The 25833-nt window shown below is 50.3% G+C and overlaps 2 protein-coding genes across 5 annotated transcripts; one reads left to right on the plus strand and one right to left on the minus strand.

Annotated features, from left to right (window-relative positions):
• Nucleotides 1-9959: 9959 nt before the first annotated feature.
• Nucleotides 9960-14565, plus strand: Ccl27 (C-C motif chemokine ligand 27). The gene is given in 7 exon segments (XM_052716212.1): nucleotides 9960-10061; nucleotides 10354-10421; nucleotides 10632-10691; nucleotides 12887-12966; nucleotides 14065-14197; nucleotides 14389-14481; nucleotides 14483-14565. Coding segments are annotated over 6 exon segments (474 nt in total). The 5' UTR covers nucleotides 9960-10061; nucleotides 10354-10374; the 3' UTR covers nucleotides 14544-14565.
• A 1-nt stretch (nucleotide 14566) lies between these two features.
• Nucleotides 14567-25752, minus strand: Il11ra (interleukin 11 receptor subunit alpha). Of its 4 annotated transcripts, none has more exons than XM_052716200.1 (13): nucleotides 24468-25752; nucleotides 20600-20699; nucleotides 20277-20337; nucleotides 19262-19431; nucleotides 19021-19135; nucleotides 18853-18885; nucleotides 18607-18773; nucleotides 16995-17143; nucleotides 16645-16786; nucleotides 16181-16306; nucleotides 15969-16065; nucleotides 15637-15719; nucleotides 14567-14970 (listed from the first exon to the last, which is right to left on the minus strand). In XM_052716200.1, the coding sequence occupies exons 1-13, from the start codon at nucleotides 24684-24686 to the stop codon at nucleotides 14930-14932; spliced, it is 1503 nt and encodes a 500-aa protein (XP_052572160.1). In that variant the 5' UTR covers nucleotides 24687-25752; the 3' UTR covers nucleotides 14567-14929. The 4 variants fall into 4 exon arrangements, with proteins under 4 accessions (XP_052572160.1, XP_052572161.1, XP_052572162.1 ...); XM_052716201.1 differs by lacking the exon at nucleotides 24468-25752 and adding an exon at nucleotides 24200-24452 and having other exon boundaries at nucleotides 17000-17163; XM_052716202.1 differs by lacking the exon at nucleotides 24468-25752 and adding an exon at nucleotides 22195-22260 and having other exon boundaries at nucleotides 17000-17163.
• Nucleotides 25753-25833: the final 81 nt, after the last annotated feature.

A 25833-nucleotide genomic window follows, 5' to 3' on the forward strand; every position in this document is an offset into this window, starting at 1 on the left:
GCACGCTTCTAATCCCAGCACTCAGGAGGAAGAGTGCTGATATCAGGCAGAGAGATATCTGTGAGTTCAAGGACAGCCTGATCTACACAGTGAGTTCCAGATCAGCCAGAACTACATAGTGAGACCCTGTCGTTTAAAAAAAGAAAAGCTGCCGGGCGGTGGTGGCGCACGCCTTTAATCCCAGCACTTGGGAGGCAGAGCCAGGTGGATCTTTGTGAGTTCGAGGCCAGCCTGGGCTACCAAGCGAGTCCCAGGAAAGGCGCAAAGCTACACAGAGAAACCCTGTCTCGAAAAAAAAAAAAAAAAAAAAAACGGAAAAAAAGAAAAGCTATCTATAGTTATGAGTTCTGAAACCATCCTAGAGCTTAGTGGGTGTTTGTTACTTTCTTCTAATATTAATCTTTTTTTTTTTTTTTTTTTTGGTTTTTCGAGACAGGGTTTCTCTGTGTAGCTTTGCGCCTTTCCTGGAACTCGCTTTGGAGACCAGGCTGGCCTCGAACTCACAGAGATCCGCCTGGCTCTGCCTCCCGAGTGCTGGGATTAAAGGCGTGCGCCACCACCGCCTGGCATATTAATCTTTTATTGCACGGCAATTGGCCGCAGATACTTCACACACTGCTGAGTTCAAGGGCGAAGACACTGCCACCAGTTCCACTGTTACCATTAGAATAGAATGCCCAGGGGACACTCTTGAGGAGTTTTTTAAGCTAATGTCAAAAACAAAAGCCAGTCACGAAAGAGAAGTGACTGCTGTGGCCGGGGTCTAACAGACAAGGAAGGGAGGAGGTGAAATGAGTTGGGACTAGGAGGCCAGAGTCACGCGACCCGTGACTTTGCAGGTTACAGCAGGAAGGAATGAAGATCTGATACTAAGTGCTGTGAAAGATTGCAGCCAAGGAGCAGCATGACCGTGTTTAAAGTTTTAAGAGATCCCCTTGGTGGCCTGGAAAATGGATAATAGAAAAGAGGGAGGAAGGCAGAGTCGCAGCCTGGAAGGAACTGGCACTGGTCTAACCCAGGAGGGAGCAAGTGGAAAAGACGTACATATGAGATGGAGCCACAGACTAGCGCAGAGCTTCTATTTATGAAGGATAAAGGAAACAGAAAACCCAGGATAGCAGAAGTCTTCAGGCCTGAGCGACCGACCGGCAGGATGGCGGTGACATTCTCAGAGCCGGGTGACTGGGGGAGGAGACAAGCTGGGAGGGAAGTGCTGAGAATCTAGATGTTGGTTTTGGAATTAGACATCTGTCAGAATGCCAAGAAGAAAACCCAAATAGGCAGTTGGCTCCACAGCCTGGAAGCCAGACGGGGATCTATGTTTCCCGGCTCAGCCATCTGTTTCTTCCTCTGCAGTGGGCTCAAGTCATGGGTCTCTTACTCTAATTTGTCTCCGGAGTCTGTGCAGCGTCTTCGGTCCCCTGAACTAAGCCCATCCCTGACTCCAGCCTCTCCCCCTTTCAGGGCAGTTGCAGTACTGAACCCACTGCTCTCTTAAAAGCCTAATAGTCCTGGCACTTGCTTTCCAGCCCAGCCTCAGGACCGTGCACTGGAGTTGGGTTAGCCATCCTCTGGCTCCACCCCCAGGAATCTGACCAGAAATAGCTCTCTCAGCCCCCAGCTCCGGCAGTCTTTCTCACCACCGCGGCTGGCTCCGGCTCCTTACCTACCTTGGGAGAAGCACAATCCCTTTGTCTCTCCTCTGAGTCTGTATGTGCTCATCCTCTCTAGTCCACCTTCCCAGTGGACTCATTGTCAAAGTTCCCGCCATCACTCACCTCCCCTGCCTCTCTCTCTAGTCCAGAACTCTGCATCTCTAGCTGAACGATTCACTTCTGCTTTGTTCCAGGGGCCCAGTTTCCTGAATTTCTCCCAAGCAAGCTCAGTCCAAACCCAAGTACCCCGGGGCTCAGAGTGGCTTAGATAACAAGCTCTGACGGAGGAAGGTATTAAAAAACTAACTCCAGCCATGACATAACTCAAGTTCCAGAGGGTAGGAGACAGGGAAGGGGGGTTGAGCTGTTGCTCAAGACTTCCCCTCTCCTTGTGTCCCAGCTCCCCTGGAACTCTAGCAATGTTCCACCCACTCAGGGCCTACAGGGCCAAGCTCTGCCCCTGGGTCTGAGCCACGACCCTCTGGACATGATCAGATTTGGGGAAGCATGGGAAGGAAAATGGACCCCTCCCCGTGGTCAGGGAATTTCAGAAGCTGAGTCATTTGGTCTCCTGCTCATTTGCAATCCTTTCTGGAATATTACATCCTCATATTTTCGGCCAGAGCCATGGTTCCCCAGGCTAGGAAGTTAGCCTATTCACCAGACTCCCTCTGCAGGCCTCAAAGTTGAGATCTCAAGCCAGCCCTATGTCCTCCTTTTCCTGGGCATGTAACGTCCCCTGCAGGCCCTGAGGAGCTGAGCCCCACAGAGAGATAAATTGAAAAAGCATCCTCAGATTCTTATGTCAAGAGACACAAGCCGGGCACAGAAAAACCAACATCACTTGTTCTCATTCAGTTAGGAAAACTGTAGGTCAATCTTGAAGAAGTACAGAATGGGCACAGATCATCTATAAGACCAGCACTTAGAAGTTGAGGCAAGGAACTGGAGGGATGGCTCAGCCTGACTCTATTATGTTACTTTGAGTCATAGCAAATTAAAAATAGAAAAGAGCAGCTCAGTGAGGTGGTGCACATCTGTAATCTCCATACTCAGGAGAGTGAGGCAGGAAGCTTTTAACTCAAGAGTGTTGACACCTCCAAAGGACCCTACATATGTTCCATACACATATGTAGGTACATATTCACAATGTGACTACATATTGTAGAAATATTCACAATATATACATACTAATATGTACATGCTATATAATATACATACTATACACATATATATACTATACACATAATGTACATAATATATACATGCTATGTATATACATATAGATATACATATATACACAGTATATATTTACAATACATGCATGCTATATATGTATATGTTTATATATATAAAATATATACATATTTACACACATAGTATGTAGTCACAATATATACATGCTCTATATGTAGTGTGTATGTATATATACACATATACACAGTATATATTCACCATATATATACTATATATACACATATATACACACAGTATATATTAACAATATATACATATATGTATATGTGTATATATATACATATATATATATAAATATTCACATCAAGAGAATGCCAGAAAAGTATTAAGTGTATCACAATACAGACATAAACAGACATGTACACAACTGCATACACAATCATACAAAGACAATTCTTTTTTCCTAAGAGGAATATTTGGAGAAATACCTTGAGAGCCACTTGGAGAGCACATACTGACTTAATAAAAGGACGTGATCTAATGGAGCCTATCAGCTGGGAAGTTTTGCTCAGTTCTACATTTATTGTCTTGCTCCTTACTAGAATAGCTTTAGGTTTGGAACAGTGCAGAAAAGAATTGAAATAGGGGCTGGAGAGATGGCTCAGCAGTTAAGAGCATTGCCTGTTCTTCCAGAGGACCTATAGCTCAATCCCCAGCACCCACATGGCAGCTCACAACCATCTATAACTGTAGTCCCAAGGGATTCAATACCCTCTTCTGATGTGCCTATGTATATGCAGACAAAACACCCCTCTGCATAAATTACATAAATAAGTGAATCTTTAAATAGAGAGGCTGAAGAGATGGCTTGGGAGATAAAAGCACTTCTCCTCATACAAAAGACCCTGGTTTGTGTCCCAGCATCTATATGGTGGCTCACAGCCATCTGTAACTCCAGTTCTGGGGGTTCTGATGCTCTTTTCTGGCCTCCATGGGCTCTGTACATATGGTGTACATATACACATGAAGCAAAACACTCATACACATAAAATAAGTCCTTCCTAAAGAAGAAGTGGGGTAGAGGATTTTTTGTCTGGTTATTGTTGTTTGTCTTCATTGTTTGTTTGGCCTTTGAGACAGGGTCTCATGTGGACCAGCCTGACCTGAAACTCACTGTGTAGTGGAGGATGGACTTGAACTCCTGATCTTCCTGCTTCTCCAGATCCCAAGCATGGTACTACAAGCTACCATGCCCAGTTTTTGTGGTGGAAGAGATCAAAACTAGGGCTTCATGCATGCTAGGCAAGCACTGGGATAGTAATATTTCAAAAGACGAACTTGAGTCAAGAGCACAGTGATGTGCAGTTCCAAGCCCTCAGGAAACAGAGACAGGAGGACTAAAAAAAAGTTAAGCTTGTCACGTCACAGAACTAGATCTGTTAGAGGAGTATCTTCAGGACTGGAGAGATGGCTGTGGTTAAGAGCACGTACTGCTCTTGCAGAAGATCTGAGTTCAGTCTCAGCACCAAGGTCAGGTGACTCACAATCTCCTGTAACTACAGCTCCAGGGGCTCTGATATACTCTCTGGGTTCCACAGGCACACACACACACACACACACACACACACACACACACACAGAGACAGAGACAGAGACAGAGAGACACAGAGAGAGAGACACAGAGAGAGACAGAGAATTTTAAAAAATAAATAAATCTTAGGCCTGGGGTGGGGGAAGGCGGGGGGTAGGGTGAGAGATGGCCTTTAGCCCAGATGGGATCCAGGTGAAACAGGCATGCACAGGAAATAATTTAGTAACCTAGGACTTCATTTGGGTTATGTAACACCCCTCCCCCTTGTAATAATGTGCTTGGTAGCTTAGCTCCTTTACATGCATGTACTATACACGTACACCCCTCTCCAATGTACCGAGCTACTCCAGAATACCCTCAGAGCTTCACCTGTACACCTCCCTCTCTGAACAATAGAGTTCTCAGGTCCTGGTAACAATCAAATTTAGACGTTTCTATTCATTCAACTGTATCCCCAGTGTACCTGGTTTGAAGATAGAAAGGCTGATCCAGTCTGAATTAGTTTGAGTAGCATGTGAAATAAGTCAAAATGTTGTCTTCAAGTAAACTCAGGGAGAATACCCTATTTACTCTCTTCCTCCTAAGTAAAATTGAATATGCATATGATTAAAGTCAGGGCATTATGGAAACGGTCATGCGCAGTAGGAAAATAATTACATGACATAATCTACCAGTAACAAAAGAAAAGCACCCTCACTGTGCCCCTTGTGACCAAACTCCTCTTTTGTTTTTGTTTTTGTTTTTTCAAGACAGGGCTTCTCTGTGTAGTTTTGGAGCCTATCCTGGATCTCGCTCTGTAGATAAGGCTGGCCTCGAACTCACAGAGATCCGCCTAGCTCTGCCTCCCGAGTGCTGGGATTAAAGGCATGGTCCACTGCTGCCCGACCCAAACTCCTCTTTAACCCCAGAAAAAGAAGTCCCAAATAAGAATTGGGGCCCTTAGGCTGGGGAGATGGCTCAGTGGTTAAGAGCACTGGGTTCAATTCCCAGCACCCACATGGCAATTTATAAAACTGTCTGTAACTCCACTTACAGGGGGTCCAACACCTTCATTAAGACATACATGCAGGCAAGAACATCAATGCACACGAAATAAAAATAAATTTGAAAAAAAGAATTGGGGCCTTTGAGGACCTTCACTCAAGTGGCTGGCTGCTCTCTTACGCGGTACTCTGATCTTTTCTACTGTTTTGTCTGAATAATTTCCTTGCTGCTTGTCAAAGGTGGGCGAGCTCCTATTTTCAACTCTTTGGATAAGAAGTCAAGGATATGGAAAGACCCTGACCACCAGTCATACAAGGATTGGAGTGTTCTCACCTCCACATCTTACCTCAATTCCTCTCTTCACTCTTTCTGTGTGGGGTCTTATTCTTACCGTAGGAGAGTGTCATTTTCTGTTCTTCTAGAAGCAGCAAACATGGCCACTAGACACCTTAGGTCTAAGGGGTTATTTTAGACCTAGTGTTATTATCTTTTTACTTGTGTATACAGGGGGTTATGACACATGTGTTTGGATGTCCTCGGAGGTCAGAGGTGATGGATCCCCTGGAGCTGGAGCTGCATGCAGTTGTGAGCCATCAGGCATGGATACTGGAACCAAACTCAGGTCCTCGGCAGTCTCTCTAGCTCCCTGATTTTTTAAAAAAATTCTTTTTATTCTTGAGAATTCCATACAGGTGTACAACAAAATATAATCATATCTACCCTCACTTCCTTCCTCCAGCTCCTCCATAGCCCTCCAACATACCTGCCTCCCAACTTTTTTTTTTTTTTTTTGATAACCCACCAGGTCCAGTTAGTGCTGCTAATGTGGGTGTGGGTGTGGGGGGCCATCCAGGAGAGCACGGGAAACCTGCCAGTGGTCACATCCTTCAAAAACAGAGACTCCCCCTCCCCTGGCAGCTACCAACCGCCAACAGCTCCTCAGTAGGGGGCGATGGGGGCTGGGGATCATCTACCCCATCTGGGACAGAATTTTGGCTAGAATCTTTTGAAGGTCTTACGCGGGTAACCACTGCTTCTGCGCGTTCATGAGTGGGCTAGCCACGTCATTCACGGTCAGAAAATTGCGCTGCACAGTCTTCCTCCCCATCCTCCAGCTCTGATGCTCTTTCCACTTCTCTTCTACTGTGGTCCCCAAGCCATAGCTGGGGAGAGAGGGTTGATACAGATGGCTGTTTAGATCTGAACACTCAGCCTCTTTAGCCTCAGTGCTTTGTCAGGTCTAAGTTTTCATAGAGACCGAACCGAAACACTGGCCCTCCTGCATCCAAACTTCAAATATCATGCAAAGCTCTGGTTAGTTAGTCGTGCTTGTGTTAAATGCTCAGGTCTTTATCACAGTGTTCAGAGATTGGCATACTGGCATCACAGCACTGTGGTCGATAGCTCCCACCACCACCACTACCATATAAACGGCAAACTCCTATAACCCTAGCACAGGAGAGACTGAGGCATAGAGACTGCCATGAGTTCAAAGCCTGTCTGGAACACATAGCAAAACCTTGTCTCAAAAACAATAAGTCAGAACCAGATGCAGTGTTGCAGACCTTTAATTCCAGCACTTGGGAGGTAAAGGCAGGCAAATCTCTGTGAGTTCAAAGCCAGCCTGGTCTACATAAGGAGTTCCAGGACAGCCAGAGCTACACAGTCAGAACCCTGTCAATAATAATAATAATAATAATAAATATGATAATGAAAAGAAAGAGAAAAAGAAGTGGCCTGTATGAACAAAACAGCCCTCAAGCAATCTATTTCACGAGCTGTCATGAGACAATTTGAAGTATTTAGTATGGCAACTGTCATTTAAGGATCAACAAATGTTAATGTCATAACTGATCAGTGGACATGGAGATGAAGGTATTTTAAAAGGTGAAAAGAATAATGGAAGAGGAAAGAATGGGTCAAGATTGGTGAATATATAGACATGAGTAGACAGACAGAGGGAAGAAAGACCAGAAAAATGCAGACCACAGTTAAATCCATCACACTATATATTCCAAGGCTGAGAAAATAGAAAAGAGCCTAGCATCCCACAACAGTGTTCCTCAGAGCCTTTCCCCTCCAATCTTTCTTAAGTCTTGTAGGACAGTTCTCCAAGTGCTCTTGGACACTCACCCATTTCTAACTTGTTCTCAAGAATAGCCACAGAATATGCTAGGAATGAGATATCTTGAGACAAGCAGACTGGAACAGCCATCTTCAGAAACGGGAAATATTTCAACACTATAGCACGGCAAATCACATCACCTCAGATGTGGCTTCCTTTCGAGAGTCCTCCAGTGGCTGCATAAGTGCAGTATAGGACAAGACACCATGTGTCCTGGGCAAATACAGCCTTGGAGGCCTGACTCACAATGAACCCAGGCTTCCATTGTCCCTTTCTACCTATTTGTGAGTCCTCTTATGTAATTTTTATGCACTTTTCTCAGTGAACTCAGACAGGTTGGTAACCAATGCCTCCTGGGCCTGTTTTCCAGGTCTCTTTCACCCCTACTTCCCTTGCTTCTCTGTGGGTCCACCAACCTCTCTCCTCAAAACTCCCTCAGTCGCCAAGATAGGGAGGGCATGGTAGAAAGGGGGCTATTTTCATCTCTTGATTCCCGGCGGCTACGGAACATAGAAAATGGGTCAAAAGAAGAGAGGGGCAGGAACAGCCAGGTCAGGGGGGTAAAATCTTGGCAACCAGAAATGCAAAAATCAGATTGGATCTGATTTTAAAGAATTTTCTTTTGGCATTGCTTACCCCCAGGAGGAGTGGAGTTAGATGATGGCTATGTGGGTCTGGGCAGACCTTGGGGAATCTGAGAGGTGTATTTCTCCAGACTTGCCCTGCTCCTGTGAGTGTGCTCCCAGAAAGTGAGAGACTGTCTTGTCGTCCCTACTCCTCCAACCCTCACATAGCTCAGAACTACAGGGAAGAGGTGGGGTGTCTTGGGTTCTTTTCTGTTGCTCTCATAAAATACTCTGACAGTCGGGCGGTGGTGGCACAGGCCTTTAATCCCAGCACTCGAGAGGCAGAGCCAGGTGGATCTGAGTTCGAGGCCAGCCTGGTCTACAGAGCGAGATCCAGGACAGGCACCAAAACTACACAGAGAAACCCTGTCTCTAAATAAATTAATTAAATAAAATAAAATACTCTGACAAAAGTAACTTAAGGGAGAAAGGGTTTATTTTAGCTCACAGTTCAAGGTTACAGTCTGTCCATCATGGCAGGAGAGTGAAGGTAAGGAGTGCTCTTTACTCTAACCCTGTGCCAAATCCTGACTCCCACCCTTGAGAATGACAGTTTAAATACCTCAGAGATCAGTACTGCAAACTTTCCCTAAGGATAACAATGCGCGCGCGCGCACGCGCGCACACACACACACACACACACACACACACACACATGCACACACACACATGCACACACACAACTTTTTGTTTTAAAGAGTTGTTTTATTTTTAATTTGATTTTATGTGCATTGGTTGGGATTTATTTTATTTTTAATTATGAGGGAGCATATGCAGAGGAGGGCTGGTGTCCTTGGAGGTCAGAGGTATCAGCTCCCCCTGGAGCTGGAGTTACAGGTGGTTGTGAGCCACCCAATGTGGGTGCTGGGATCCAAACTCCAGCCGTCTGCAAGATGTTATGCCGTACTTCCCACCATACGCCTTGTTCAAACTCCTGACTGCTGGCACTGTCAGAACAGAAACCAAGGAGCAGGAAACTAACGCACCTACTAAGAAGTTTAAAAGGGACCCCTCCCCAAAAGCTTCCACAAACAGGAAGACAGCGCGGAATCCACGCAATGAGAAAGTATTGTTACCAACTCCAACTGCATTCAGTTCCAACAGTTAACACCGCAAAGCATCAGGCTCCACAGACCTAAGGGGAAGGAAGGTCTTCAACAACGGTTCCACTCTAGATGCCCGTTACAAGAAGAGTTCCCAAGACGCTCATCAACAAGCTAAAAATCTAATATAAGTAAGATGGGCACACCATTTCCTAGACATTCAATAGCATTTGACTAAATGACGGAAAAAATAAAAATCACTGTCTCAGCTCGAGAGGAGCGACGACCCTCTGACCATTAGACGATTTGACTACGAAATACTTCCCTACCCTAGCTAGTCTAGGCTGTGTTCTCTCTGGGGGTCTATTCCTTCTGTCCTGAGGTCATTCAAGAACCACTGGGCAAGCAAGAAAAGCAATTGACAGGGTCAAAGTCAGGAAAGTGGGGGTGCGGGGCGGGGAGGTGGGGGACAGACCCTGTGAGGAGAGCCCCAAAGCACTTTTTACTGCGGCCTCGTGCCAAGGCCACAGTCTACCAACGTGTGGAACTCTAAAATCTGACTCCGTCCCTAGGAAAGAGGGTCCTGCGTATCCAGCATCTTAATAAACTCCTGACTACGCCCCTTCAGTGACAAAACACAGGGCCACGACTCAGCGCAACATTTTGAACCCGCCTCCTCCTCCGACGAAGAACTGGCTCCTCCCCTTCCGGGTGGTACGCAAGCCCCACCCCTCGAGTGCGAAGGTATCCCTGTGATGTAATTGTTAACGGTCCGTTTCCGGGGCGGAGCCAGGGAGGGCGGGGAGTTTAGGCTGTGCCGACCCCTGAGCCCCCCTTCAGGTGACTCCAGCCCCTGAAAAATCTTCATCCAGGGCCCTAAATGACCCAGCCCCACTGCTGCCAGACCGCTCTCCTGGACGACTCCACGCCCGGGTCCCTAGATAGCCGTCCTTCTAACGCCTTAACTTCCAGTGACTACCATATCATCATCCCATCCTGCCCCGATGTGGCAATTGGCTTGCGGGGGGCCACCTGCCTCAGAGTACCTGAGGACGATTCAGACTCGTCCTAGGAAGGATGGAGAAGGGGACTTGCGGCTGGGAATAAGTGTTCGTATCATGCTGCTCCCCAGGAACCGTTCGGAGCCCGGGACATGTCGCGATTGAGGAGATACGAGGTGGCGCTGGAAGCGGAGGAGGAGTGAGTGGAGGCGGGTGGTGCGGGGGAGGGATATTAGGCCGGGGGTGGGGGAAGGTGCGCGTCCTGGGGCGGGCGGAGCGGGCCCTCGTGGGGCGTGGGCTGCGGATGTCCAGCCCCCGGGGGCGGGGCTTGCTGGCGGGCTAGGTTCCAGGGGTGGGGTCTGTGGGTCAGCCCCGCCCCTCCCGGTCCGGCTCTGCCTTCTCTTTGCAGGATCTACTGGGGCTGCTTCTACTTTTTTCCTTGGCTGCGAATGTGGCGCAGGGAGCGGAGGTGAGGGGGCTGCGATCTCGCGGGGGCCGTGAACGAGGTTCAGTGTCGGAGGACGGATGTGGGGGAGTTCAGGAGCCCCTGCCCCGCCTCATGTCCTTGTCGGGTCGCCCTACAGCTCGGCGCACCCCCGGGAGCAGAAGCTGGAGCCTCTGCGGGGCCTAATGAGCTGTTTGTCGAGCGGCCTGAGGCCTGCTCCCCAGCGCTCAGGTCGTGGTCTCCTCTGTCGCACCCCCACCGCCGCTGCACAGACAGCCGGTGCATTAAAGATTTAAAGTCACGCCCACTGCCTTCCTGACTTTACCGCCGCAGCCGCCATTGGTGCTGGGAATCCCACTCCACACCTGCTGTTTTCTTACTCGCAGGGCGTCCCTCCCTGGTAGGATGCCCTTGCATGCCAAGGCCTCCGTTGCTCCTAAGGGCCCCCAATTATCGTCAGGCTTCCAATTACTATCAGTGACTGGCTCCCTGCCACCCCGACACACCCTCCCCAATAGCACCTACACAGTAGGCCACATATTTCTGCCACTTATCAGTGTTCCCACAACTCCAGCTGTTACTGCCTTCCTCTAGCCGGAACTTTGCCAAGTGCCTGAAGAATCTTCTCTTCCTGGGAGTGGATCTAAAACATTTTAGCCAAAGTCAGCTGTCAGCGAGAGGAAAGACCTATTCCTAGAAGCTGCCTCTAGCGGTCTACCTCAGGGGAGTGACAAGGGTTAAGGGTCCAAGGCCTTTCCCTACAGCTGAAACCCCTAACCGTCTCCTCCAGTCCGAGCCCAGTTTTTTTGTTGTTTTTTTTTTAAATTACGAGTGTGTGTGTGTGTGTGTCCACCACAGTGCATGTGCATGCAGAGGTCAAAGGACAGCGTGTGAGAGTCCGTTCTCTTTTTCTACCATATGGGTTCCAGGGGTCTAACTCGGGTCCTCAGGCTTGGCACCATGGCCATCTTGCCAGCCCCTGATCCCAGATTTAAAGATACCTGGCATCCCCAGAAGAGTTCTGCCGCCCCTTTTTATCCAACCCAAATCACTCTGGAACCAACTCTTATAGTGGCCAGAGTCAGGCTGCTCCCCTTACCTCCTCATAGACGCCAACTCCAGCACCAGAAAAGACACCTGATGATTAAGTTATGGAGACAGCCTGGACTCTGGCTGAGCCCAAAGCTCACTTTTGGCCTGGCACTGCCCTTGTCATAGCAGATTTTGCTGGGAAAGAAGACTTGGCCTTCCTATCTTGGGAGAAGCCAAAAAAGGAGAGATGGGTACACAGCCAGGAAAATGTTTCTGCCTTCCAAAGATCTCTGGATTGACAAGACAGGAGAGCTCACAAATGGCAGGCAACTAGTTAACAAAACATATAAGGCAAGATGATACAACTTGGGGGATTTCCTCAGAATCTATCTATCTATCTCTCTGTCTCTCTCTCCTCTCTGTCAGTCTGTCTCTGTCTCTCTCTCTCTCTCTCTTTGATGCTACACCCAAGCCTTGGGACAAATGTCTAGACAGGGAGTAAGAGAGATACACTGAAGCCTTGGGTACCAAAAATTCCAGATGAGTGACCCCTGGGTTGTGGTTACTTTCAAATACTAAAAGTGTACGAACTTTTAGCCATTTCCTCAGTGTCTACATCAAATGCTTTGTCTAGCCCTGGGTCCACATCCTCCCAGACAGTCAGAAGACTTCTGAGACAATGTCCAGAAGGGTCTTTGGGTCTCAACCTTGTCAGGAGGGAGCAAGGTTTAGAGTCTCACCTAGCTATAGCAGAGCAAGCTGCTCAGAGCCAGTGGCAGCCCTATCCCAAGAGCTTATCTACAGAGAATGACTGGCCTCTTAGCAGAAAATACAACATAGAGATAAGAGATGGGTTCTTAGGGTTGTGGCTCAGTTTATATTTCAAATCCAGAACAGGACTTGAAAATTGACATTCCCGGATTAGGAGTCTGAGCCATTAACCCAACAAGCATGCCCCACCCCCAGCATTTCACAGCTTTACAGAAAGAGTTGACTCAAGATGAGCAGGAATTTTGCACGGAAGAGAAAGAAGGGAAAAGTAGATGGGGTGCTCAGAGTTTGGGAAAATGGGGATTTCTGAACCTGGGTTGGGAGAGGTATATTCCTTCAAGCCCAGAGTGTAAAGAGGATGGAATTTGAATCAAAAGAGACCTAACTTAGCTCTTGAGTCTGATGTCTCCAACAAGCCAGAGACTATGTCTGGAAACCCCCGGGCTCCCACTGACAAGCTGGCATCCGTGGAACAAGACTAAGGAGAAGCAAGAAGGTGAGATTTGGGAGAGGGCCTTTATCGTCTTCTGGGATGTTGGTTTGTTTGTTGAGACAGGGTCTCACTGTGTAGCCCAGCTGGCCTGGAACTCACTATGTACACCAGGCTAGCCTCAAACTCAGAGAGACTGATCTGCTTCTGCCTCCCAAGTGCTGGGAATAAAGACATGTGCCACGATACCCCACCCCCTTTCACCTGTTTTAACATCAGCAATCGGGCATCAAAGAGCTTGGGGTTCTCCTCCTTATCCATCGCGCTTCCCCCCTTAGCCAAGAAGAGTCTGTTTTAGGGACCCAGTCCCATCAATTTCTCCTGATAACATAGGCAGGCCAGGGCAGGGAGTAGGGAGAAAATGAAGACAGGTTAGTGCTAGCTTCTGTTCCTCCCCCATAAACTCTTCCGTCAGAATATGTCTGTAGTATATGGTAGTACAGAGGAATGATTGTGGAAATGCAAGTGTATGGCAGTGGGGCTTTTGTGTATCACTGGAGCTGTATGGTTTTGTCTATGATTGTACAGTCATGGGTGTGACTTTATGGGGTTACGTGACCAACGTATGACTTAGGAATGTGTGGCTATGGGATGAGTATAAATGCCCATTAGTAGGTGCCCAGTGAATCGTGGCTGTCCTTAGCCACTGTAACGTCAGCCCCTACACCATTCACTACCTCTCTTCAGTGTTCTCTGTCCAGGGCTTGGGAGCCCATGGGAAATGGCAGTCTTGGAAGGGATGGGGTCAGTGACAGCAGGCCAAGAGTTAGAACTGAGTATCACAAGATAAGCAAGGTATTGCCACCTGTCTCTGACTCACCTAGTGCCCCAGGCAAAACGCAACTAGATAAAAGGTAGGGTGAGGAGGAGAAAGAAAGAAGTATCTAGGCTGAGCGGCATGGAGGGGCTCTCACCCACCAGCAGCCTCCTGGTGATATTGTTGCTTCTGAGCCTGGACCCTGGAGCAGGTAAGTTCTTGGAGGGTACAGAACGATGAGTGGATGGACTAGAAGGGACGGGGCCCAGAAAGTTCCACTTCCAGCTATCTAATAGAGCAGCCATGGGTCTAGACCTTTCTGAAGACATGACCTTATTGTTCTACAGCCTTGCCACTGCCCTCCAGCACTACCTGCTGTACTCAGCTCTACAGACAACCACTCCCGAACAAGCTACTGAGGAAGATCATCCATGTGGAACTGCAGGAGGCTGATGGGGACTGTCACCTTCAGGCTATTGTGTGAGCTCTGCCCCCAACCTTGATACCTCTAACTGCCTCAGTCAGAACACCTCATACTAATCCCAATCCCAGCCCCAATGCTAATTCTGATACCTACTCAAGTTTTCGTCTGATTCTTGCCCCCAACCCCTGAACCCTACCTAAGCTCATGCCCTAAATCCGGGCATAGCTTTGGATTTTTCCCTTCCCAGGCTTCACCTGGCTCGGCGCAGTGTTTGTGTTCATCCTCAGAACCGTAGCCTGGCTCGGTGGTTTGAGCGCCATGGAAAAAGGGTCCAGAGGACTACCCAACTTAAATCTGGAACTACAAATGAAAATGTACTCGAGCCCCCAACAACAAAACTAATAAAACAACATTAGACAGTAAACTCCAAAAACTTCTTCGGTCTCTTTATTTCAACTCTTCACAGTCCCCACAAGGGCCAAGGCCAAGGTCTGCACACACTCTCCAAGCATCTATATACACACATACAGAGAATGTATGTCCCTTATCTCACATACACACAGTCACAGATGGACACAGACACACACATCTACACACATTCCTCAAGTGGACTTCCACCTCAAGGATAACATCAGAGGTTCAGACAGCATTGAGCTGGCAGTACGTTTGGAATATCGGGTCTCAAAAGGGCTTCAAACTTCCGAGACCTCCATCCATGGGGATCCACTGCCCTGCCTCTCTCTGCCTGCCCATTTAAGCACCCTAGCCTGACAGGGTTACAGGTGGAATCAGCTGAAGTTCTCCTGGGTCCTCTGCAGGTTTGGGATTCCTAGAAGAGCAGGGAGCAAGTCATGCAACAGCAGGACTGAGTCCAGACATCCTTTGAGAATAAAAGGGGAGCATTCCTAAACCGAACACTCTGAGGAGGAACCGGGGCGGGGGTACTTTTGAGGGAGCCCTAGCACCCTAAAGATAAGGAAGTAGAAATAGTTCTGGGCCTAGGGGGTGGGGAGCAAGATGCTCAGTGGGTAAAGCATGTGCCAAGCAAGCCTGATGCCTTGAGTTCAATCCCTGGAACCCACGTGAAGGTGGAAAGAATTCCACAAGGTCCTCTGACCTCCAAACATGTGCCATGGCACATATGTGCCTGCACACACATATCATACACACATAACACAGTAATAATACAATTTAATTTTTTCAAATCAGGGAGAGGAGCAAGCATTTATCCAAGACATTTAAGGGGGAGGGGGCGAGATCCAGTTCTAACACCTTGAAAATGAAGGGAGCTACCTGGAATTCCCAATACTCTGAGAGGGAAGAGACCCATTTCTGGGACCAGGTACTCAAGAGTGAAAGGTCTACCCCTTCCCCTCGTCTAGATATAAAAACGAGGAGCCCCAACTCCCATGATCCCGGTACATAAAATCACTAGGGCATCAGGTTCTTAAGCCAGACACTCAAGTGGGGGCCTACATTACTAAGTGCTACTCACCTGGAAGCTTGTCCACCGGAATCATTGGTTCCAAGAACCCAGGTTTTTGAGGTCCATCTTTCCCACCCCGTCTCAGCCTCAGCCTGAAGACAAAAGGACAGCTGTTCCCCCAGTCCCACATCTCCTCCAAGCGGATATATATTAGCAAGGGGTGAGGGGTTAGTGAAAATCAGGAGGGAGAGCACAGTCAGGTGGCGGAAGGGGTTCCGAAACCAGGCAGGTTCAGCTGGCAGTAAACAGGAGGAGGTCCTGCGGGTGGGAATGGATGTGGTCTCTGGGCATCAAAGCAGCTGTTGGGGGTTACAGCTAAGGAACCAGTGGCACTCACTTACCAGAGCCCCAGAGCCAGGGCTCCAACAGCAAGGCCAAGGAAAGAGAAGATTCCCAAAGATGCTAACACAGCCACTTGCTCCAAGGGGTCCTTGTGATCTGAGGGAGAAGGTCGTGAGTCACTGGGAGAGCAATGTTAGCCACCATGCTTGGTGATGTCGTCTCTCTAGGACTTCCATCTTCCACAGACCTTCACCAATCGGCCCAAACTTACCAAGTGGCCTTGGGTCTGACTGTGAGGAAGGTCTTGGAGGGGTGGGGCCGTCCTCTTGGGCGACTACTGCCTCTTGCTGCTGTTTGTGTACCTGGCTCCCATCAGGTATCTCATTCTGTAGGGGACCTGAAGGAAGATGAAACCTGAGAAGTATACAGAGAAGCTTCTGCCTTCCTAAGGCAGGGGCAGGACTAGAACCTAGGTTCGAGATGGGGGCCTAAGAGGCAGTTTCAAAGGGTGTGGCCAGTTTCTGGGATCTGCCTTGTAGACTTGCAGACATATAGTCTCTAAGTGCAGAAGTAGACTCGGGGCTAAGGTTAGGGTAGGGCTGCAGGCATCAGGGCTATAGTGTAGGACAGTAATAGCAGTGTCGAAAGACCGTAACAAGGGTGTGTGTAAAACTGTCTGGTTGACAGTTGCTTTGGGGTAAGGGCTCTGCCCTTTTCTTTGTCCTTGTCTCTCACCAGTGCTCGGAGTTCCCCAGGCCTCTGGGCTCCAGGCACTCCAGGTCCCAGCATCCAGGAAGTCCCTGGCACTGACTCGTACCGCATGGGGCAGCCCAGCCACGGCATCTGTTATCACCTCCTCCAAGCCGATGGGCTCAACCTGGAGGTAAAAATGGTTTCTCAGGGTGTGGTCTAAGTTGTAAGTAGAGAACCTGCCCAGCCCCAGCCAGAAAAGACACCTGGGAACACTATATAGGGGGGAAATTGGGTCTTCTGAGACCAGTCAACGCCTGGAAGCGATGCAGAACATTCAAGATCTCAAAGCCAGAGACAGAACCCGAAGATCAAGATTGAGACACACTGCAGACCTCACCGTGGACCAGGCTGGATGCTGCGCTGGACGGTATTGTAACCGGAACTTGAGCAGGAAGTGGGGTTGGCGGCGCCAGGAGGCAGGGTATGTCCAGCTGGCGTGCAGGCGTCTCGGGTAACCAGGTACTGATTCCACCCGCAGTCCCTGGGGTGGGTCAGGGCGCACTAAGCACAGCCAGACACAAAGTCCAGGGTAAGTGACGGGTACTCCTCCCTTCCTCACCACTGCCCACAGTGTGGGCAGTGTGTGCAGTGTGGGCAGTGTGGGCAGTGTGTGCAGTATGGGCAGTGTGTGCGGTGTGGGCAGTGTGTGCGGTGTGGGCAGTGTGTGCGGTGTGGGCAGTGTGTGCGGTGTGTGCAGTGTGTGCGGTGTGGGCAGTGTGTGCGGTGTGGGCAGTGTGTGCGGTGTGGGCAGGTGTGTGCGGTGTGGGCAGTGTGGGCAGTGTGTGCGGTGTGGGCAGTGTGTGCGGTGTGGGCAGTGTGTGCGGTGTGTGCAGTGTGTGCGGTGTGGGCAGTGTGGGCGGTGTGTGCAGTGTGGGCGGTGTGTGCAGTGTGGGCAGTGTGGGCAGTGTGTGCGGTGTGGGCAGTGTGTGCGGTGTGGGCAGTGTGTGCGGTGTGGGCAGTGTGTGCGGTGTGGGCAGTGTGTGCGGTGTGTGCAGTGTGGGCGGTGTGTGCAGTGTGGGCAGTGTGTGCAGTGTGGGCAGTGTGGGCAGTGTGTGCGGTGTGGGCAGTGTGTGCGGTGTGGGCAGTGTGTGCGGTGTGGGCAGTGTGGGCGGTGTGTGTGGTGTGGGCAGTGTGTGCAGTGTGGGCAGTGTGGGCAGTGTGTGTGGTGTGGCAGCATGTGCAGTGTGGGCAGTGTGGCAGCGTGTGCAGTGTGGGCAGTGTGGCAGTGTGTGCAGTGTGTGCGTAAAGGTGCTTTAGTCAGACACCTCCCAGCGGGAGGGGAAATGTCAAATTCCATCACTCAGCCTCAGGATCTGTCTGTCATCCTTGTTATAAAATAAGCAGCAATCCAATAGCAGGATTTTGATAAGTTTGAGTGATATGAAACTTATCATCCACAGAAGATTCACTGACCCAAATTCCAACCTAAGTGTTACTGCCTTCTCCCCTCCCACACTCAGATCAAGAAGGAAAGGGACCAGCCAGCCTTTCCCCTGGACAGGCAGAGCATGAGACTGGGCTGCCTTCAGCATGGGGCCTAGAAGCAGGAGTCAGCTAGGCAGCCAAGGACTTGTGGGCAGTGGCAGCAGCCACTTGACAGTGGTTCTCAACCTTCCTAATGCTGTGATCCTTTAATACAGTTCCTCATGTTGTGAAGAACCCTCTTGCCCCCATCAAATTATTTTCATTACTACTTCATACCCATAATTTTGCTACTGCTATGAGTCATAATGTAAATCTCTGATACTCAGGATATCTGATATGTGGCCCCCACAGGTTGAGAACCGCTGCTCTGGAGTGTGTACAGAACCCATCTCTTTACTACTTGGTCTTTATGTATGAAAAGGAGAGGACTAGTTGGAAGTTGGGGCAAGGGGGGGTGTGAGTCTGTCTGGAGTCTCTGTGATGGGAATCTGGAAGGAGACCAGGGGTTGGGGTACTCACAGATGCTCTGTAACCTCACATCCAGAAGGCACGTGCTGGCACCCAGTGGGTTCACCTCAGTCACGTTGATCCGGTACTCGCTCCAGAACTCTGCCCCATGGACCACACATCGGAAAGCCTCTAGAGGGTCCTGTGGGCATGGCCAAGGCCCTGTGGATGAACTTTCCCTAGGAGGGAGGATATGGTCTTGGGTTTTGCAAATAAGTCACAAGTTACAGTCCCCAGTGTCTCTCTCTCGTGTCTTACCTCTGACTCTCAGCTCCTGGCAGGGTCTTCTTCCTGACAGAAAGGGTGTCATCTGAGGTCAGGAGGAAAAGAGGGCCCCCTGCCTTCTCTGATAATTTGTCAGAACTTCCCTCCCTGTCTGCCACACCCATATCACGCCAGCATCCCCAGTTGCACAGGCACACATACCTGTAGGAAGTAAGATAACGGGTGGGCAGACCGCTGACCTGGCCAGGACTCCACGTACAGGAGAAGTTTTCATAGTCTACTGCTTGGCAGGAAACCTCGGGACGAGCTGGGGGAACTGGAGACAGAGGGTACAGCTGAAGACTGAGGCGTCCCTAGCTCCTCCCTATCCCAGAGGGCATGCTCAGGTCCCAGGTTCCCTTGGGAATCCGATGGCTCCGCACGGCCACCTTCCCTAACTCACAGCCCAGCTTCAGGGTCACCATGCCCCCAGATACACCATCCAGGGTCTGGCAGATGTAAGTGCCCTCGTCAGTGCTGTCCACGTGGGCCAAGACCAGTCTGTGTCCTAGTCCAGAGTCAGGTCCCTGAAGCAGCCTCGACTCCCCATCCCGAAACCAGGACACTGGGGTCCTGAAGGCGAGATGAAGTGATGAAAGGGAGAGACTAAGTCAGGCCATGCAACTGTTCTCCGAGAGCTTCTGAGCACACTTGCAATAAACCGCAGTCCCATGCCTGGTGTGGTGGTGCGTGCCTAACATCTCAGGAGGCTGGAGGAGGAGGCTCAGGAGTTTAAGGCCAGTCTGGGCTACACAGCAAGCTCCAGACCACTCCCAGGTATCAAAATAAATAGATAAAGTAATAAAATAAAAACGAAAAGGAAGAGACTAAACCCCAATTCCCTTCCCTTTAGAAAGGCCCTTGTGGTCTAGCTCTTGCCTTCTTTTCCTTCATCACCTCACCCTTCCTTCCCCACAGGCCACATTCTTTTCTCTCTGCTCCTCCTGACTGAGGCCATTCCCACCTCAGGGCATTTTCGCAAGCTGTTCCCTCTGTCAGGAGTGCGTCTACTCTAACCTGTACATGTGTGGCTGCTGCTTTTTGACCCAGCAAGATTCTTGAGTGCTTACTGTCTTCCCTACTAGGGTGAAAGTTCTTGAGGACGTGCATCTTGCTGTTACCTCAGAGCCGACAACAGACCAGGCACTTAGCAGGAACTCAAACATACTGGCTAGTTAACTAATTGATGATTTTTTGATACTGGGTATCAAACCCAAGGCCTTATACATGCCAGTCAAGCCCTCTAAGCGACATCCCCAACACTGGCTGAATTTTCTACTGAGTAAGAACAGTCGGAGGGTTAGGACAGAGAGGCAAGGATCGTGGCCAGAAGCAGCAAGAACAGGAGGGAACATGAGGTCTGGACAGGGTCAAGAAAGAATCATGAGTATGAGATTAGCAGGTAGGTGAACACTTACCCAGCATTCACTCCAGGACAACAGAGCATCACGGACCTGCCAGGCTGCCCATACTGGACCCCTGTGAAGGGCATTCCTGAGGTGAAGCCCTTCTTTTGTACCCACCTCCCATTCATGAGACTGGTAGGGTGAGGGGCAAGCTGCTAAGCCCTGGGTGTGGGGGAGGGGGTCGCTGGGTCAAAGCATGATGGGGATCAGGGGACAAGATAGAGAAGGGACCCAGGCTGTCAGAAATGGGGGGGGGGGGGGATTGGGCCACAGGAATGGGCCAGAGTGAGAAGAGCAAGTCTCCTGAGGGGGGTCCCAGAGTGGCATTTTCTTACCTGGAGGACCCCAGGCCTGGGGGCAGGGGGAGGAGGAAGACACCAGGGCTGCAGCCACAGCCACCAGGACCCTGCTCAGCCCTGAGCAGCTGCTGCTCATCTGTGGGGGGAAAGGAGGCTTAAGAGTTGCCCATCGAGGGGCTGGAGAGATGGCTCAGAGGTTAAGAGCACCGACTGCTCTTCCAGAGGTTCTGAGTTCAATTCCCAGCAACCACATGGTGGCTCACAACCATCTGTAATGAGATCTGGTGCCCTCTTCTGGCCTGCAGGGATGTGTGTGGGCAGAACATTGTATACATAATAAATAAATAAATAAATCTTTAAAAAAAAAAAAAAAAAAAAAAAAAAAAAAAAAAAAAAAAAAAAAAAAAAAAAAAAAAAAAAAAAAAAAAAAAGAGTTGCCCATCGATGAGCTAGGAGCCTGGCTCATCCTCTCCAAAGCTGGAGCTTCCTTACGGAAAACTGAAGCATCAGGAGAAATGAAGCTATTGGAAATGACTGAGGACTCTAACCTGAAGTCCCCTTTCCACCATATACCCAGTGCAATATATATTTGTCCTTGTGTGTGTTTGTGCGCACACACGGAAGCACACACACACACACACACACACACACACACACACACACACACACACACAGAGTTCATCTCAGTCCTGGGCTTAGGGCCCAGAACAAAAGCCAGAGGCAAAAGACTATGCCAGCATCCCCCCCCACACACACATACACACACATACACATCACCTTTGGCACCCACCCCTGGCACCAAGGACTGGCACTGGCTCAGCCACTCCCGTTAACCCATACAATCCAGCTGCTGGGAATTCTGGCACTCGCCACCAGCCTGACCAAAGCTAATTACTGCCTCTGGCCAACATACAGCAAATAATGAGATGAGACCTCATCACCCTAAGATAGGGAGCCGGCATGATGGGTCCAAATGCGCCCTATAATCGCAACATGAGGCCTAGCCTGCTCTGGAGGCCAAGCCTCTGGCCTGGGCCTGGCTTCTTACTCTAGTACTTGGGCCACTCAGATGGGCCTGGCTTGAAATCTTGTTGGTCTCAAGCCTGTGAGGCTGGATAGAGCTAGGGTGCAGGCTGGGGCTGCAGAATTAAGCGGATCCAGATGCCCTGGCTGCTGCCAGAGGCTGAGAGCAGGCGAGGAGCCAGCAGATGGAGATGGAGACAGGGTGGCGGAGAAGGGAGGGGAGCTGGGAGCCTGCAGGAGCAGGCGCCTGGTGTGGGGGCCACAGCAGCAAGTGGGGGGGGGAGTGTTCAGGACCAAAGGCGATGGCAGTGGGGGCCAGTGTGCAAGAGGTCTGGATTGGGAGCAGCAGGAACTCAAGTCTGAGAAATGTGCATGCAGGGATGCAGGGAAGGAGCGGGGTGCTGAGAGAAAGGACTCTGGGTTGGAGACCCAGCAGCAGATTGAAGGGAGCAAGGAAGGGGCAGAGGGCAAGGCCTTAGTCAGAGTGCCAGAAGACCCCTCCAGAGTAAAACAGAATGAGGCCTTCACACATCTGTGTCACCCTGAATGTCTTGTTGGCCCACCCCCAGGGTCCCCAGCCCCATTCACCCTGTTCAGCCTCGCCCTACCTCGATAATCACAGTGGCTGAGTGTCCATGGCCTCCAAGACTTCCTTCTACAGGCTACAGCACTGTCTCCACTCAGTCCTGGGACCCCAGAACCACCCCCTCCTTCCCATTCTCTGCCCCGCCCCCTCTGGGCCTTGAGCTTAGCCACCCCTAGCCAGGCCCCCTCCTCCCACCCCTTCTTCCCTCCTCTCTCCTTCCCTCCCACCCCAGGGCCTGGGAAGGGAAGAGGCCGCCCCCCTCAAGCTGGAAAAGGAAGCCAGAGACACAGCCAGGACCAGCAAGAGGGAGAGAAGGGTTGCTTCTGCCTCTATCCCTGTCACCAGAAGAACCACCAAAACCATGTCTACTCAGGGACTCGCTGGATACAGTTAACTAACACAAGGATATTCACTTGAACACATGTGGGCACAATAAAAAAATTAACACACACACACTCATTCCTATTCTTTCCATTCTCCAACAAATGTTCCCTACGCGCACAGCTGGGCTGGCTGTGTTTTCAGGGGAAAACAGGCCTCACACTGGAGAATATAAGGAAAGGCCAGAGTCCAGTTCCCCCCTTCCCTGGAAGTTCCAGCCATTTATTTCTATTCTCCCCTCCACCCGTTGGGCCTCAGCACCAGGAAATGCCTTTGATCCCTTGGTGCCAGATATACTGGAGTCACGGCTACCCTCAGACTCATATTCTTAGATACAGTCACTCACAGTCGTCAGTCACCCTGATACACTCAGACCCAGACACATTTACACATCTCAGTCTACTAGTGGTCCCACTGACACAAAGGCATACACGCTATGTGGGGGGGAGGGGTGCAGGGGGCTCGCAGTGCTCCCTTCAAAGCGACTCCTCGCCATAAGGAGCTCACAGGAGCTCTAAGTGACAGATCAGCATTGGGTCAAGGTTACAAGCCCTTGTATGGCCAGAAACAAGAGTAAACAGGGAAATCAAGCATAGGGAAACTGAGAGACAGCTTGCCGTCAGAACTAGAAAAGCAGAGACACGGAGACACCTGGGAGAAAAAGCTGTGAGAGAGATAAAATCTCTCCAGGAAGATAATCATGGGGACAGCGGAAGAAATGTAAAGAAACGGAGTCAGGCACGAAAACAGAAACACCACTAGACCAGGGGGCCTAGGAATGGAGCTCAGTTGGCAGAGCTTGCCTAACATGCACAAAACCCGAGGTTTGATGCCCAGCACTTATAAAAACAGATGTGCCGCACCTGTAATCCCAGCAATCCAGAGGCTTAGGATACGCGTGGCCCTGTCTCAAATAAGAGCAGTGGACCAGCGACGGGACTTACTCTTTCAGCACTGGAGACGGAACCCAGGCCCTGGCTCACACTGGACAGGCACTCTCTAACTGAGCTGCATTCTCAGCCCCTCACAAATCTTGAGCAGAGGAAGAAGGACAGCCATGTGCAATGGAGGTGGATCTGTCTATGCTGCAGGCTGGGTAGAAGTCAGTCTCCCCCAACAACTGAAGTTTCCCCGAATATAAGAACACAGCTTCACTCGCACACCGCCTAGGCTAGGGTATAGCACACACCACGGTCACAAGGCTCGCTCTTGCTCTTCCTACCTCTGAAGTCACTCATTATCACACAAAAACCCGGCCACCCACTCTCACACTGGCAGATGAAATCTAAGACCCCCCACGGAGCTTCTTCCCAAGACACACTCCCTGGTGAGGTCCCTGCCCCTCTTACAAACACACACACAACAACTGCCCACTGACAGCCGCATTCCCACAGTCGCTGTGCCGCAAGCAGACCCAGCTACAATCACACTCTCAAACGCAGTCACGTTCACTGACAGATACGCCAGATGACACCAGTTCCAGAGCCTCACACCCTGACATCGTCACACACAGACGCTGCCTCGAACTCACACAGACACACTCCTAGTCCATCAGTCACTCCCTGCCTTTCAGATCACACACCACCCGGCCCCGCCCCCTCTTGGCAGGACCTGGGAGTCAACACCCGGGTCCCAGCAGGCCTCACCTTCCGCGGCTGCCGCCGCCAGCGCCCTCCACCCTCGCCCTCTGCCCCGGCCTCTACTCCCTCCTTCCCTGGACTCCCGCAGTCGGGGCGGCTCCTCCAGGCGCCAATAGAACGAGAGAGGTGAACAGGGGGGGCTCTCGGCCCATTGGAGCCTCCAACTGCCAATCACTTCCACCTCCTCCGGACACTTCCTGTCCCGTCTGGAACTTAGGAGGAGGGTGCCAGAGTAGGATTCCTAGGACAAAACCTGAGGCCACATTCCTCATACCTCTCCTGAAGGCCTGTCCTCCCGGGCACAGCGGGCCTCAAAGTGCTCAGGCTCGTCCCTTCCCAGCTGTCCACACAGCCTCAGGTTCCCTACTGAACCACTGGGCAGCTGACTGCATTCGGTGAAGGTGCCCCTGACTCCAGATAAGATAGGAAAACGGAGGGTTGGTGTAGTTCTCAAACTTTGGAGTACTGAACTTTTTAAACAGAAAGGCCCCATCCCATGCCGGTTAAATCACAATCCCTGGCCATTGCATCTAGACCCCAGTACTGTTTCTAAAACCCCTCAGGCGATTCCAAATACAGGCAAGGTTAGATGTGTGTGTGTGTTTATGTATGCCCTAAAATTAGCCACCTACTCAGGGAGCCTCAAGGGAGATGCCTACTTCGTCTGAATTTCTAGACCCTGCAATATTCCCAATCCCAGGCACCCCCCTCATCCCTCCAAGGTCTCAGGAGGAATGGCCCTAGGTAGGAAGGCAGGAAGAGGAAGCTTGGGTTCTTTTAGGTCAGGCCCAGTCACATGGTCAGGTACAGTCCATGCTGAGACCTGTACAATGACCGGAGCATAGGCACAGGCCTGAGGCTGCATATACCCTCAGCGAAGCTGGAGGAAGCCAAGAACACCAAGCCACATGCACACTCCCAACCCACCCTTTTAGCCCCTGTGGTCTGGAGCAGAGTCTAGCTGTGGCCACTCACAAAACCAGGCTTCTGGCCAGCAGCCCAGCTCTGGACTGACCTTTGGGACTAGGATTCTCCTTACCCTCTCCCCACCAAGCTTTGAGGCCCAGGCTTGGTGAACTGACAATAATAAACCCAGTGATACAAAAGGCACTGGCCTTTCCAAAGACTCTGCCAAGCTAAGAACATAAGATTTTTAAAATAGTCTCCAAAATTAGAATGATGTTTATATCACAAGTTAAGAAGATCAGATACAATACTGAATATTGTTCAGAGATTGGAGGTAGAATTTTTTTTCCCAAACTAAGAGTTGAACACAGGGAATCACACATATCAGAGAAATACTCTGTCACTGAGCTATTTCTCAAGACGGTTTCTCTAAGCTATTCAGGCTTGCCTTGAATTTACAATCCTCCTGCCTCAGCCTCCTAAGTAGCCAGGATACAGGCCTACACCGCTAGGCCCAAGTTGGCATTGGTTTCAGAGGCTAGCTCTTGCTAGGTAACCCAAGCTGGCTCAAATTCACAATCCTACTTCAGCCTCCAATGTGGTAGAATTACAGGTCTGCACCATCGTGTCTCGCTTGGGAAGGAATTCTTGCATCAAATCTTTCTTGCCTACATCTTGAACATTTGTAGGCAAGAAAGAGTGTTTGGAGTCACACTTAGCCTTTCCCCAAGACT

Source organism: Peromyscus californicus, unplaced genomic scaffold, assembly GCF_007827085.1.
Source record: "Peromyscus californicus insignis strain IS unplaced genomic scaffold, ASM782708v3 Scaffold_5__1_contigs__length_169319896, whole genome shotgun sequence".
NCBI lineage: Eukaryota > Metazoa > Chordata > Mammalia > Rodentia > Cricetidae > Peromyscus > Peromyscus californicus.